At 38.0% G+C, this 15,787-nt stretch overlaps 1 protein-coding gene across 1 annotated transcript in view; it reads left to right on the top strand.

The window, feature by feature from the left end:
* Window positions 1–15,787, top strand: part of Epsti1 (epithelial stromal interaction 1) — an 89,474-nt gene that overhangs the window by 22,710 nt on the left and 50,977 nt on the right. Inside the window, exon 6 of the mRNA XM_074043323.1 lies at window positions 8,042–8,115. Coding sequence (XP_073899424.1) covers window positions 8,042–8,115 — 74 coding nt within the window. The remainder of the gene's footprint in view (window positions 1–8,041; window positions 8,116–15,787) is intronic.

The following is a 15,787-nucleotide window of genomic DNA, read 5'->3' as shown; positions in this document are numbered from 1 at the left end:
TATTTAGTAACTTGTGTCAGATAGAAAAGTGGACATTAGCCATCTAGAAGTGACATAGTTTACCTTGCCAGTGTGATAATGGCCATGGGAAGTGATAATGGCTATGCTTATGGAGCACTTATTCTTTAAAATGCACAGCAAATGCACCCATGGATACCAGTCTGCAAAACACTGCCCTCCTTCCCAGGCAAATGACCGCTGCCTGGGAAGTCTGAGCCAAGCAGAAGCCAAGCAGCTATTGCCACCCAAGAGCATCTTGCTTGGACTCTGGTCTTGTTCTTCTCCCTACCCTGTGCTTCAGGTTTTTCAAGAGAGGAACAGAGGAGAGGTCACAAGGGGATTCTAGACTCATTCTAATGGGTCACCAGCTGTGTCTGTGACATTCAGTAAAGGGCGAGTAAGCATAATCTCCATAAGTATTTGTGTGTGTTCTTTGTCTTTGGTGGTACTGGAGTTTGAACTCAGGGCATTATGCTTTTTAGGCAGGTGCTCTACCACTTGAGCCATACCCCCAGCCCTTGTGTGTGTTCTTTGATCTTCAGTAAACAGAAGGCAGCCAGCTCTTTAGCATCTATTCATGTCAATGGAGTCCAGAGAAAGCTAATCTTAGGGTGAAGGGGGACCTTTGGAGAGAGCACTGGTTGCTTTCTCAAACTTGCATTCCCCAAGCTAGAGAACATTGATGATATTATATGCCTTAAGTGCTGTGCTAGAGCTGACTTCTTCTGGCTTGTGACAATGGCTTGTTAAATTTTCAGAAGCTTTGTGAGTTATGTGATATCATGTTGGTAGCCTGAAACTGAGTATGGTAGGAATATTTATGCTGCAGAAATTAGCCAATGCCACAGATCAATCTCCCTTTCTCCTAGAACTGGTCATTAAATGCTTGTCAGCACCTGCTGCTTAGCACTAAAATGAAAGAGTACTTGCTTACCCTTCCCTGCCACCCACATTCCCAAACCAAGCCTTGGAGGGCAAAGATTTTGTGAAGCACCTGGCATATTATGCCTGATGCTTATTAATTAAAAATAGATTATGATTCATGTGGTAGGCAGAATAATGTCCCCTCCTCCTTAAAGATGTTCAAATTTTAATCTTAGAATCTAGGAATATATTACTTGGCAAAGGGGCATCAAGTTCACAGATGAAATTAAGGGTGATAACCAACTGACTCTACAGTATGGGGAGTGTCCTGTGATAGCCAGGTGGACCCAACACAATCACAAGGTCCTTAAAGTTGGAAGAGGCAAGTAGAAGAGAAAAAGATGACAGCAGGGGAAAGATTCGGTCTACCTACTGTTGGCTGTGGAGATGAAGGTGCCAGTGGCCAAGGAATGTGAGAGATTATTAGGGGATGGAAAAGACAAACTGATTTCCCCTGGAGCAACTGGAAGAAAGGCAGTCCTCCTGAGACCTTGACTTTGGCACAGTGAGACCTATTTGGATGGCTGACCTCCAGATTTGCAAGATAATACATTTGTATTGTTTAAGCTGCTAAGTTTGTTAGAGCAACCATAGGAAACTAATACAACTCTTGTAGTTTTATAATTACATATTAGTTTCTCTTCCTAGAAATCCATAAATCAGGGACGCTAAAATATTAGAGCCTCTAAATAAAATAAAGCAATTAAAAATGAGGGCTGTGTACCATATGCAAGTATTTTCTTTGCCAATAGATCTTGTCCATAAGTAGATAGGTTTTCATAAATCTTCACAGCAAGCCTTTCACCTGAATTTAGTACTGTGTGAATAAACTTCGACCTTAATTCCCCCTTATAACCATATTGATGAATTAAGTAATAACTTTACTTTTTCAAAGTTTTATAATACTCACAAACCTAAAGAATGAAAACCTTCTACCTTCATGTCGAAGACCTTTTGTACCTCATGGATTGATCTTATTCTGAAATATTATTATACAATGCTATGTACTTTCTTTTTTTAAATTAAAAATCCTAATTGTTTGTTTATTTTTTTCTTTTATTGTTGTGCTGGGAGGGGGTACATTGTAGCATTTACAAAAGTTCTTATAATGTATCAAGTATATCATACCTGAATTCACCCCCTCCACTGCTCTCCTTTACCCCTTCCCCTCATTGATGGAATAGTTTCAACAGGTATCATTTTTGCATTTACATACATGTGTATACATTATTTGCACCATATTTATCCTCCTGCCCCCTTTCCCCACCACCTCCTCCTCCCACTGGTGCCAACACCCACCCTCACCCAGAACCTGTTCTGCCCTCCTGTTCTCTGATTTTGTAAAATAATAAAGAGAAAAGATAAAAAGAAAAACATGATATTTTTGCTAGCTTGAGATAAACATAGCTACACAGGGAGTTTCTTTGTGTTGTTTCTATGCATATATGTATTGCAACCCCAATTGGTTCATCTCTTCTGTCATCTTCATTTCTCCCTAGTCCCCTTCCCATGGTGGCCCCAGCCAGTTTAAGATTTCTGTGTTCATTCCTATACAGAAAGCACCTCAACCACGTTCAAGTTTTTAGTTTCCTTCCCTTGCCCTGTCCTTCCTGTGTGCAACCTCCCCTTAGTGTGACCCACATCCCATAGTATGCTGCATTTGTGTTAGGTCTGTAATTCCACATATGAGAAATAACATGTGGCCTTTGGCCTTCTGAGCCTGGCTACCTTCACTTAAGTTGACATTCTCCAGTTCCATCCATTTACCTGCGAAAGACAAAGTTTCATTCTTCATTGTGGTTGAGTAAAATTCCATTGTGTATAAATACCACATTTTCTTAATCCATTCATCAGTAATGGGACATCTTGGCTGCTTCCATACCTTAGCTATTGTGAATAGCATTGCAATAAACATGGTGTGCAGGTGCCTTTGTTGTAAGCTGACTCACATTTCTTTGGGTATATCCCTAGGAGTGGGATTGCTAGATTATATGGCCAATGTTTATTGTTTGTGTTCTTGATGATAGCTATTCTAACAGGAGTGAGGAGAGTGGAGTCTTAGTGTGGTTTTGATTTGCATTTTCTTTATGGCCAGGGATGGTAAGCATTTTTTTCATGTTTTTTTTTTTTTTTTTAGCCATTTGGATTTCTTCCTTTGAAAAGGCTCTGTCCAGTTCATTTGCCCATTTCTTCATTGCATCACTGATATTTTGGGGGAGTTTAGTTTTTTGAGCTTCCTGTGCTATGCCATTTCTAAACACTTCCATTTGATTTTCTCAAACTCTTAGGGTATCATAACCTCAGAAAGTACAAGAAACCAGTAAGAGATTTGGGGGGCATCCAGACCTTTTATTTTTCTTTCCACTAAGCTATGACTGCCAAAGTCATTTGGAACACTGGAAGTTGCAGTGTTTTATGTAGACACTAAGAAACATTGCTAGCTCCTACTTCCCTGTATACATGAAAACTAACCAGTAGACTATAAGTTATGCATATTAGATGCAAAGATGCATAAATATCCATATTTTTAGGAAATCATACTTGTTGCTTTCTTATTTCTAGCAAACAAGTACTAGCAAGGGCTAATGGCTTAAGAGCAATTTTAGGAATAAAACTTAACATTGGGGAAGTTATTTCAATATTGCATTATAAACTGGGAGTTATTTCCATTTGTGAAAATTGTCAAGGAACACCAGTATTTCCAAGAAATATGGTTACCTCACATTCTCCATTCCTTTGAGTATGTATTGGTGGAGGCATTAAACCTTGGGTTGTTGATATGCAGTAGGATTTCGTTCTATCCCATACTGTTGTAATGTGAATGCTATGTCTGAAATGCAGATGTGGTAGTAAGAGTACAGGCTGTCACCTTCCTCCTGCTTCACTTGTAAAATGGGTAAAATAATAATGAGAATTGAGATTAAACAGATGAGAACAGCTACCTGTGAGTTATTACTACTGTATCCATGTTAAACAGTCAGAGAAATTGGAACTCTAATTTATTAAATGACTTGCTTAAGAATACTATGTCTGTAAAGCCCTTAGTACAATGTCTCACACTTGCTGAGCACTCAGTAAAGGTGCCCTAACCTAGTTATAAATGCAAAGAAGTGCTTTCCCACTATCTCACTTGACTTTAGTTTATCAGCCTTTTATAAGGAAACCATGGAGAGGATTGTCATTATTTTTATTTATTATTATTGGTGGTGGTACTGAGTTTTGAACTCAGGGCTTTGAACTTCTAGGGAGGTGCTCTACCCCTTGAGCCACGCCCCCAGTCCAAGAGGATTGTTCTTTTTAAAAAATGCATGGATTTGATGATTCAATTATTTCATTTTTATTAAACCTAGGTGAATGATATTGTTGGAGAAAAAACACACACGGCTGCTTTTGGCCACAGCAGATTTCTGGGCTTCCATCTCAGCTGGGCCTGTAACAATGATCAATGCTCAGCATTTTTCCTGTCCATCCCAAGCCCAGCCGATTACCAAGAACTTTCTCACTCCACAGCCTTCTTATCCTTCCATTTGTAGCACCATGTCACCTGCCACTTAATATGAAATAAAGGTCACCAGGCCTTAGATATTTTTATTTTCCTGTTTCCTGACTTTTTGCTACTTCAATTCCCAATTACATCTTAAGAGGACAAAGATGGTGCCTTTCCTGTTTGCTCTGATGGTTTCTTCCACCTGCATTCACCATTTCATTTTCCTTCTCAACTCCTCAGGGGTCTCCCTGTTCCATCAGTTAGGCCTCCGTTTCTCCTGGAACTTTCTTGTATTTTTTTGTGGATTTTCCTCTCTCAGTATATGTCTCTCATTTTAACAATTAATTTGTATTCTCATTCACTTTCAATGCCTCTATCCCAGGCATCATGATTCAACTTACTTATTAATTTTTTGGTGATACTGGTATTTGAACTCAGGGTTTCATGCATGCTAGACAGGTGCTCTACTGCTTGAGCCACACCTCCAGCCTTTTTTGATCTGTTTATTTTGGAGGTAGGGTCTCGCTTTTTGTCCAGGCCAGCCTGGACCACAGTCTCCTATTTTACACTTCTTTACATGCCACCATGTCCAGCTTTTTTTTTCACGAGATAGGGTCTCATGAACTTTTTGCCCAGGCTGACCTCAAACTCATCCTCCCAATCTCTGGTTCCCTAACAGTTAGGATTAAAGGCATGAGACATTGGCATGAGAAGACTCTTGTGAGTCTTCTCTATAATATAAGATTTCCAAATGTCAGTCTGTGTACTGACTTTTCCACAACCATCTGAATCAGTCAGCGTTTTAAAAAATGATCCCCAGGTTGACACTGCTCAACTGGCTCAGGAACTTAACTTCTCTGACTCCTTTTCTTACTCTGTACTGGGCTTAGTTGGGTTTCTTCTGTCTCCAGTATTCCTCTGGCATAGATCTAGCCAAGATCACTGTTGGTGTTCTTGACTGAGAAATCCAGTGAAGACTCTTCAATTTCTAGCTTATTAATTATTAAATACTGTATTCTTTAAGCTCCACTCCTCCAGGTTTCCTATGGCTCTTTTTTTCTCCACGTGTTGTTCTATTATTGATATTCTACCAGGTCTTTTCTGATACCTCTTGCCTATGCCCCCATTCTTAGGGGAAAGCCCCCACACATAAGGATTTAGCTACTACTTGTGGTGGTTATTTCTGAAAATCATATCTTTAGGTAGACCATATTTCCGAATCTAAGAACAATGTATTATACTATATGCATGATTTCTTCCTAGATGTTTTCTATATATGTAACTTAAATCCGATGAATTTAAGTTAATTAAAACCGAAGAAAGCTCTGAGCTCACTCTCTATAAAAATATGTCTTCCCAACATATAGCTCAGCCATGAACCTGAGATTAGAAACCATATTCTGAATGTTATTCAGCTTCTTGGCTCTGCCTAGGATGGAGCTTGCCCCTTCTTAGTCACTGAGCAAATGTTGGTGGAACTGTGGAGAGCATTTCCTGACAGTCAGCTTCTGCATTTTTCTTCTATTTTCACATTACTTATAGACTGTTCTTCTCTAGCAGATTTAACATACTACCCTCTTGCTTTCTTTTTCATATCCTGAACTAGGTTCTGAAAATTTCCAAGGTAGGCACTGCTGTGTTCATAGCTGTATTGCCAACATCCAACAGAACCAAACATCTAATAGGTGTTGGATAAATGCTATATTAAATGACTTGTCACCCAGTCAGAAATGGTGAACTGGAGCTGATTCCATATCTTCTTTGTCTGGGTCACATGTTCTTAGATATGTTACATTCTATATTTGTATGTGTGTGTAAGTATATTTGTGCAAGTCTTTAACTCACTGTTAAATGGAAAGGAAATCTGACTAAGTATGTAGACTAATATATTAAAATTGGTAACTACATTGGTAGGTACTGAATACAATTTCTTAAATACTCTAGTATTCTGCAAAATTACTTCTTTGTTGGCTTCTATTGAGGAATAAACAGACCTTCATTACTTAAATTTAGCTACCATAGCAGCTATTTTGTGAGTTGGAATCTATTGTGAAGAGATTAAAACTGGTTTTCTCAATTGCTGACCTAACTAAAGGAGCCCAGCCTTTAAATCTAGATGTTTGTGTGACTTTCTCATTATTCTCAAAAGAACATTCCTGACATAGGTTTAATCAATACATATTACTTGCTTGCTATCTTTGACTCTTGATTGCTCTCCCTTCTCCTACATCCCTACCCCAGCCCCAGGGATATAGGGAGTTTGTCACAATTGAACACTTACATGAGCTCATGATACAGGAGTACTATCACGCTTATTTGGTCTTAGAATTTTCCGTTGGTTTTCTTCCTAGAATTCTGTTTTGTTAATAATTCAATTACTTGCTTTACAATTGATTCTCTTTGACTCTAGAAATTTTCCTAGTTTTTTTTTAAACCAAAATCATCATCCATTTTACCTGTCAAAATGAGAAAATTGTGGTGAATGAAGACTTTCATGGAAATGAACAATAAGAAATTTTTCTCCTTGAAAGAGGGAGCCAAACTTAACAGTTTAAAAGTGACTGGGTTTGAATTCAGGGCCTCATGCTTATTAGGCAAGCGACCTACCACTCAAGCCACTCCACCAGACCTTTTTTGTATTGTGTATTTTTAAGATAGGGTCTCCCAAACTATTTTCCCAGGCTGGCCTTGAACCACAGTCTTCCTGATCTCTGCCTCCAGGATAGCTAGAATTATAGGCATGAGCCACAAGTGCCTGACCTAAAAGTTATAATTTCTATCATTCTTTTTCACCGGTTCTCCTTTGGGCAAATCCAGTTTTTTATTAGACCCAGCTGCTTGCTCTCTCGTGTATTCATTTAACTCCATATTTCTCCTGTGTTGTAGATCTTGTTTCCAACCCCCTACTAAATTTGTTGTCTAAGAATTTTACCTACTTTTCTTAGGCAAGTTTAAGAAATGACACTTGTGTCATGGTGAGCAAAAAGCAAATGTTTTCACTTGCTTTAATTTAAATAAGATTTAAATATGCCAGAGTCATGGTGACAGTAATATCAAATATGCAGTCCTTTTTTTCTGGGCTCTCTAAACAGCTAAAAAAAAAAAAAGAACTCTTCTTTTCAAGTGGATTTTTTTTAAAGGACATATGTTCTCCACAGCTTTAAGTATCTGATACTAAATCAGAAGAGAGTTGGGTTAGTTTAGTGAAATTCTTTTCCTGAATGCTTTAGTAGAATATGGGTGTATATATGAATTTTGATGCACTATTTAGCCATTTATTATAATTTGCATTTAACATACTTGGTATGGAAATTTCATGTTTCCAATTGGAACATTTTGAAAACACTGCTTAAAAAACCAAATTTTGCCATCATTTGATCATTTGAACTAAAATAAAAATGTGCAATGTTGATTCTGTGATTAAACCAGTCCAGCTGGGAGAGGGGAGCTAGGGAAAGAACTTGGGGTTCCTGGTTTTCCATGTAGTATTCATAGGTTCTGAGAGGGGAGACCATCTTGGGATTTCTGGGGCCACTAGAACCCAAGGACTTGAGAACTTGGAAAACTTCAATATCATGATTCTACCTAAATCTTACTTAATAGAGTACATTTTGGTATTTGTAATTTCAGAGCAATAAACTAGAGGAGAAAAAGAGACTTCAAGAAAACATGAGAAGAGAAGCATTTAGAGAGCATCATCAATAGTAAGTTTACGTTTTCAGAACTTCTTTTATAGGCACATTACACATTCAACTTTTGAATTTTTGATATTGGTAACTTTTCAAACACCTGGTATTAAATTACTGGCTGTCATCATGTGAGTTTCTAAGGTTGGAGACATCTATACTCATCAAAGTATTCTTTAGTAGAGAATTGATTAGCAATAATACTACTGAATTTGAGGCATTCACCACAACAAATAACTTGGAGGGCTTGATTCTTTGGTGATCTAGGTACTTCTGATTATGTTGACTTCCAAAATGCCAATATAAGGAGGAAAGTATTTAGAATGAAATACCTAAGCAGAATATAATCTAATTAGGAATTTATCTAATGGTTTATTATATTTTCTAGTTGGTAATTGAGATACAATTTATCAGTTATTGTCAAAATTTCCAATTAGTGACCATATCCCAAGGTAATTTTTCCAGTATGATTGTGAATAATAGCAGTTAATATATGTTACCATATTAGGACAACTATGATGTGTTTAATAATATAGATAATCTACTCTGTTATATAGCCTTTAAGGATAAGTTCATGTCCTAATTCTTAGTAGCTAGGTTACCAAGCTAGATTAATAGAAGACAAAGCCAAAGAAGCATTTTCTGTTAAATCTAATTATGAGCAGATTTGGGTTCAAAATATTAGCTCCATTCTTCAGATGTGAGGTTGGACAATTAGACCTCTTTGAATATCAATAATTTATTCATTTGATCTTCATTTTCTAAATAAGGATGATAATATCTATCCCACAAGCCAATTATAAGGATTAAGGAACATATCTAAATGGTGTAAAGTACGTGGTTATTATGGAGACTCGACATATTTCTTAACATAAGTTCTTGTTGGATGGGACCATTTTGTAGGGACTAGCACTAGTAATAGCCTCCCACTTTCATAGCTAACTGCTTCCTGTTCTTGGTTCCCACTGTTGTCTCTCATTTACATTTATGGTCACTCGCAGGTTGAGCTGCACACCTGAGAGCATGTTTCTTCTCTAAGCATAGCATCCTCTAGTTTTTTCATAGTGCTAAAATTTTCCTGTCTCTGTCATAAGCATCTCCTTCTTGTTTTAAGACTCAGAGGTGGGAATGGAAGTTTCTCAACCCTCTATATTGCTCTTGGCCTCTGCTATCCAGATGAAAAAATGGGTAGGGGATGGGGTGGCATGGAATGGGATGGGAGTGCTGTTAGCCTCAGCATTGGTACTAGTTTACCTGAAGCCACAAGTAAAAAATGTATTCATCTGTGATGTACTAGTTTTACATTGGAAAAGGGTCTCCCCATTACCAGTGAGGGGTCTTCAATACAGGACTGAAATAGTTCATTCTCTGGGACGTTTAAAACATGGCAAGTTGCAAGAGGAGAGATTCTTGGAGTTTTCAAAAGTTGGAGGTTATGCTGTTCAGCTTTCTTTCTTTCATAGTCTTCCAGCTTCTTGAGTTTCTGTTTTACAAAATACTAAAGATCAATTGCCCTTTTTCTGTAAAGAAGAGAAGAAGGCTTTGCCCTCAGCCACCTTACATACTATCTGTGAAGATGAATTCAATTACATGCACATTTCACTCTTTCTCTTTCTTCTGCTTATCATGAGAGTCCCAGTTAACCAGGAAAAAAAGAAGTTGCCTAAAAATGAGAAGTATCTCAAATTGATTTTTAAAGCCTATTGAGGAATACAAGAAGAGGTATAGATGTGTGCTTTTTCTCTTTTAAGAGCATTGTGCTTTGAATTACCTTTGAAATTAAAAGATCAATAGCTCATGAAATGAATGACCAGTATATAGCCAGAAATATGAAAGGGACTTCTTAGAAAAGGTGTATCCTCTGTATAGCAACTTTTTATCATACTTGCTTAGAACCAGTTTATGTAGGGGAAAAAAAAAGTCTAGGAAAGTTATTAGAATTGTAACAGCACAAAATTTCACCACACCAGCCAGACTGCCTGCCTCCCACCCTTTAAATTAGATTCTCCTGAAACTGTCAAACGAAGGTTCACAAAATAAGAAATTCTTACAAACAAGTCAGTACCTTGCTAGTTCCAGCATGCTGTGATATGTGGCTCGCACAACAGATCAGGAACAATGTGTTTTTCCTGTAGATAGGGGTAACCATGGACTTGAGCAGACTGTAAATCCAAGTTGCTGGAGAAAAGGCACCTGATGGCCACCTGCGGCACCACCGTGAGAATTCTAATGCTCTCTTTCTTTACACCTTGTTCCTGACTCTGTTCATTTGCTTCTGATTATTTTTAGTGTTGTCAATTATTTAGCTAACAGGCAGAAAACTAGGCTTTTATTGACATCCAAAGGGACTCTCCTGAGTGTAATAATGAAGGCAGTTTTTTGAATGCCTGTGAGGTTGCTTTCTAATTGTACGCATTAATCTGCCCATGCAAGCTGGCTGAAAATCCACTAGCAGATTGCACATGCAGATGGAGCACACAGGATGGTTTTTATGAAAAGACCTCTGGAATGTACTTCTGCAGTACTGTTTTTTCCTTAAAAATCGAATGACTGTGACTATTTCAATTGGCAGCTGAGAGCAGACCAGATTAATGATGCATTAAGTCTGCCACTCTGGCTGGGGACAGACTCCAATTTCACAATTCAGAATTAGTCCTAAGATTCTTGAGCTTGAAAGTGGAGGGTAGAAATAGGCATTTAACCTGGGTGTAGTTTCCACCATTATCTTTAGTCTCCATAAATATTTACTACTTATAAAAATTCAAATGTGACTTTTTCAGGCAGTCTTTTTTATCAGTCAATATTACTAGTAGATGACCAGGTCTGAAGTAATAGTTAAGACTTCTTTCTTAATATCAAAGAGAGGGTGTTGTGATTTACATTATTTAAAACACTGCGTAAAATGCAGCTCAGCATTTTAAATGGTAATTTACTTATGGGGGGAGTACAGTCATCTTCACATATCATCCTGTGTGTTTTGGAAATGGGCGTTCAGATTGATTTAGATTTTGAGGCTGTTTAGTGATGGGGTGAGGGTAGAATGGAGAGAAGCAATGTAAATGCAATTTGTGTGCAGGTGTTAGAAAAAATGGTATTCTTTTAAGGATTTTTAGGAGACATAAGAATTGGCTATGTTTTAGACATTTAAAATTATAATTTGTATCTAATAACTCTTTGACACAAGAAATCACAGATGTGTGTAGTTTTAAAAGTACAAAATGTACCATTCTTTAAAATCAAAGCAGTGAGAAGCTACTGAGTCACTAAGAAGCTGTGGAGTGTCTGACACAGTATTAAGCATACTATATAGACTTCTTTCATTTAATTTTCAGATTAATCCTATTAGTGATGTATTGTCCCCATTTTACAGGTGGAGGCTTGGGTAATTAAAAATTTCTAAAGTCAGGCCAGGTATGGTAGAGCATGCCTGTAATCCCAGCACTTGGGAAGCCAAGGCAGAAGGGAGGCTGAGGAAGAAGGATTGAGAGTTTGAGGCCAGCCTGGGCTACATGCTGAGAATCTGTTTCAAAAACAAATCAGAACAATTCCAAAGTCACAGAGATAGTAAGTGATGCAGCCAAACTTTGGCTTTTGGGGATTAGAGAACAAAGGTGATTTAGGGTCATGGTGTACACTGAAGGTCAGGAATATCAGGGCAGAATAGGGATAATGAACATCTGTGGGAACATGGGATCTATGGTGAGAACTATTGGAAAGGGTAGGTCAGCTTAGATAGAAAGGCTGGGTCAAATTTGACTTCTATATTTCTTCCTGCCATGGTCTAAATTTTGTCTAGAGTAGTCAAAAGGAAGCCTGAGGATAGAAATGTGTTCACTTCCATCATCCATCACATATGAGAGAGCCTCCTTTTCCCAGATCCAACCTGGGTTGGTTAGTATCATAGTTGATCTCAATGTAGGGTAGATGGGCTTTCATGGCCTCTCTGAGCTGTACTCTTCTCCCAAATAGAGTTTCCAGCATTGTTTCTAGGGGAAACGGGACTCAGTCCTTAAAACCTCAGTTGGAAAAGCTCTTGGAACCAAGTCCAATAGGACCTTTCTGTTCCTGTACTGCCAACCGCCACCTCTAGCTTATCCTGTTGATTGTAATGCTGGGCAATTTTCAATTCCGCCATTGGAGCCATGCATCTCTTTCTTCAGCTGAATAATGAATGGTGTGCTTCGTTCCTGGGAGGCACATCTTCATCTCTTTTAGTTTCCTAGAATTGAGAATCCAGGCAGGTCTGCTGAATATGCATACTCTGGCCCCAAGTTTGCTTTCTAATGTGTTCACAAAACTTCTAATGCCCTTCATGGGAACTTCCGAAAGACACTTAAGGGCTACAGTGCTCCCTTATCCATATGGTAGGCTTAAACCCAACCTTGAGTTTTATAATTTAGGTAAGGTGAATAAAAAGTCATCTTATTCATAACTTTCTAGCTTATGCTAATGAAGTGAACTTATGGATATAAAAATCCTGTATCTATTTTGTTCAACATGAGAGTGAACAGCTTATGAGAAATCTGGTCTGAGAGACTCCCTGACTGCTGAATGCTAAACCACATGGACGGCTAAGACCACATCAAAATTTCTCCCCATGGTCCGTTCTTCCTGCAGACATCCTAGTGTGTGGTAACTTATTTTATTCCCACTCCACCATCCTTATGTTGGTATTTATCACATGCTGCCTGAATTATGGCCTGTGTCCTCTGTGTTCCTTGGTCACTCTTTGGACTATTGCACTGGCTTCACTACTGTACTTGCCACCGGTTTCTTCTCTCAGTTGTCCCACTTGTTTCGTCAGGTTTAGATTTCAAAACATACTTTTGGTCGTGTCATTTCCTTATTTTAAAAGATTTGATTATGTCCTACTTTTATAGACTCTAAATGCATTCACAGCTCTTTAGTCACACTTTGGGGAGTCATGGGGTGCCTTACTGGTGTCAGAAAGGACTTAGAGGATTTGAGTCTGCATCAAGTGATTTGAAGTGTCAGGGCTTGAATTATATCATTCCATGCGTTTTGGATTTTAGGGTTTCTGCTGAGAGGTCTAATACAATTTTGATGAGTTTGTTGTTATAAGTAACTTGGTGCTTTTCTTTTATAGCTTTCAGTATTCTTTCTTTGTTCTGTACTCTATCTTAACTATCTATAATGTGACATAGGTTCTATTCTGGTCACATTTATTTGAGGTCCTTCCTCTCTTCCTCCCTCCCTCCCTTCCTTCTTTCTTTTTTGTGGTACTGGGGTTTGAACTCAGGGCTTTAAGCTTGCTAGGAATAAAGACCAATTTGGGGTTCTAAATGCCTCCTGTGCCTAGATGTCCCTATTTTTCTCTAGATTTGAGAAATTTTCTGCCATGATTTCATTGAGTAGCTTTTCTCTATGCCTCTAATTTGTAAGTCATCTCCTTCTTCTGCCCCATGGAGTTTTGGTCTCTTGATCATATGCCATAGTTCTTGAAGGTTGTGATCATGATTGCTTTTTTTTTTTTTCCCTTTATTGCTGCTTGAATGTAAAAATTCCTCAAACTGTTGTCAATCGCTGATATTCTTTTTTTCTGCTTGATCTAGTCTATTGGTAATAATATTTTTGTTTTTTTTTTTGGTCATACTGGAGTTCAAATTCAGGGCCTTGTGCTGCTAGGTAGGCACTCTACCACTTGAGTCTCCAGCCCTTTTTTTGCTTTAGCTATTTTTCACATAAGGTCTCATACTTTTACCTGGGGCTAGCCTCAGACTGCATTCCTCCTACCTATGGCTTCTATGTGACTGGGACCACAGATGTATACCACCACTCTTAGCTTATTGATTGAGTGAAGGTCTCACTTTTTTGCCCAACTGGTCTCAAACATCAATCCTTACAATCCTCCCAGTCTCTACTTGCTTAGTATCTGGGATTAGAGTTGTAAGCTACTGTGTCCTGCCAAAACAATTGGTACTTTAGACAGTCTACCTATAAATACCCTTACTAGATCCATGAATGAGTTTTTTATACCCTTTTTTTCTAGGGGGAGGAGGAGAGTGGAAGTATTGGGGTTTTGAACTTGCTAAGCAGGTGCTCTACAACTTAAGCCATGCCCCTGTCTCCATTGAGTTTTTTTTTCGTTTTAATTTATCGAGATTTTTATTTCCAAGATTTTCATTTGGCTTCCCCCCCCCCCAAATCTCAGTCTCTGCTGGATTTCTCATGCAAGTTGCTGAATTTCTTGTCCAAGTTTTGAATTGACTTCTTTACTTCATCTGTTTATTTGAATCCTCTTTGAAGCCACAGATAAATTTTAAAACTAGACTTTTGAGCTCTTTGGCATTTCAACATCTCAGTATCTTTGGATTTGGTTGTTAAGGCGTTATTAACATTTGGAGGAACCATTTTGTCTTGCTTTTTCTAATTTGTTGAGTTTCTACATTGCAATTTGAGCATCTGTTGAGATGGATACCTCTTCCATTTTTTCATGGGTTTCTTCTTAGTGGGAAGCCTTTTCATGGGCTCTCAATTCCCACTGATTTTTTTTTCCCAGAGTCTGAGAGTCACAGGAAAGTGCTGGGTGTTTATAATCTACCATCTTCTTCCTCCCTTTTTATTTTGAAATAATTTTCAACTTAGAGAAAAAATACAAACATAGTAAGCTTCCCAGTAAAACCTTCATCTAACTAATGTTAATATCTCATATAGTCATAGTATGATTATCAAAACCAGGAAATTAATATTGGTACAATACTACTAACTAAGTTTATAGGCATGCCAATTTCCCTCTAATTCCTCCCTTTCTATTTTGAAATTGAATTCAGAATCAGATAAAATGTCTAGTTATTATGATTTCTTAGCTTCCTACAATCTATGAAAGTACCTCATTTTGTTCTTGTCTTTCATGACCTTAAAACAGTGGGTACTGACTAATTACTTTATAGAATATCCCAAAATTAGGGTTTGTCTGATGATTTCTCATGATTAGTTTGAGGTCATATATTTCAATAATACTACTATAGAAGTGATACCATCTTAGTGCATCATACCAGAGGGTAGGTATACTGTGTTGGTATCCTTTTTGATATGATGTTTCTTTGTTCATCTGGTTAAGCTGGTCTCAACTGTAAAGGCACTATTTCCCCCTTTGTGAATGATATATATCCTGAATGAGTTATTTAAAGATTACAAATATCTTGTTATCCTCAAACTTTTGTCCACTGATTTTAGCATCCATAGGTGGTTCTTGCCAGCAGCACTTTTTAAAACCTTGATGTTTGCCCAATAGTGACTTTGCATTGGAGGAAAACTTTCTGATAGGAGGTTAATGATGTAAAGTTGTTGGATCTTGATTAAAGATCAAGAGTTTTTGCCACTGTGGAAAGAGTTGCAAGGCTAAATAGAGGAGTGGAGGGCTTTAGTGGCAGATATGGGATTGCGAGATTGATTATAATGGATGATTGGTGTGTTAGTTAATTTTCATAATTATAACAAAATATCCGAGATAATCAACTTATAAAGAGAAAAGGTTTATTTTGGCTCACAGTTTTGGAAGTCCCATTGCTGCAAGGCAGCACATCATGACAGGAGTGTTTGGTGGCAATAAAACTGTCCACTTAATGTCCAGCAAGCAAAAGAAAGGAACAGTAAGAGACTAAGGTCCACTATCCCCTTCAAGAGCACACCCCCAGTGACCTAAGTACCTCCCACTAGACTCTAACTC

The sequence above is a fragment of the Castor canadensis genome, chromosome 10, assembly GCF_047511655.1.
Source record: "Castor canadensis chromosome 10, mCasCan1.hap1v2, whole genome shotgun sequence".
NCBI lineage: Eukaryota > Metazoa > Chordata > Mammalia > Rodentia > Castoridae > Castor > Castor canadensis.
The sequence above is the reverse complement of the archived record's forward strand: the minus strand, read 5'-3'. Positions and strand labels throughout refer to the sequence as shown.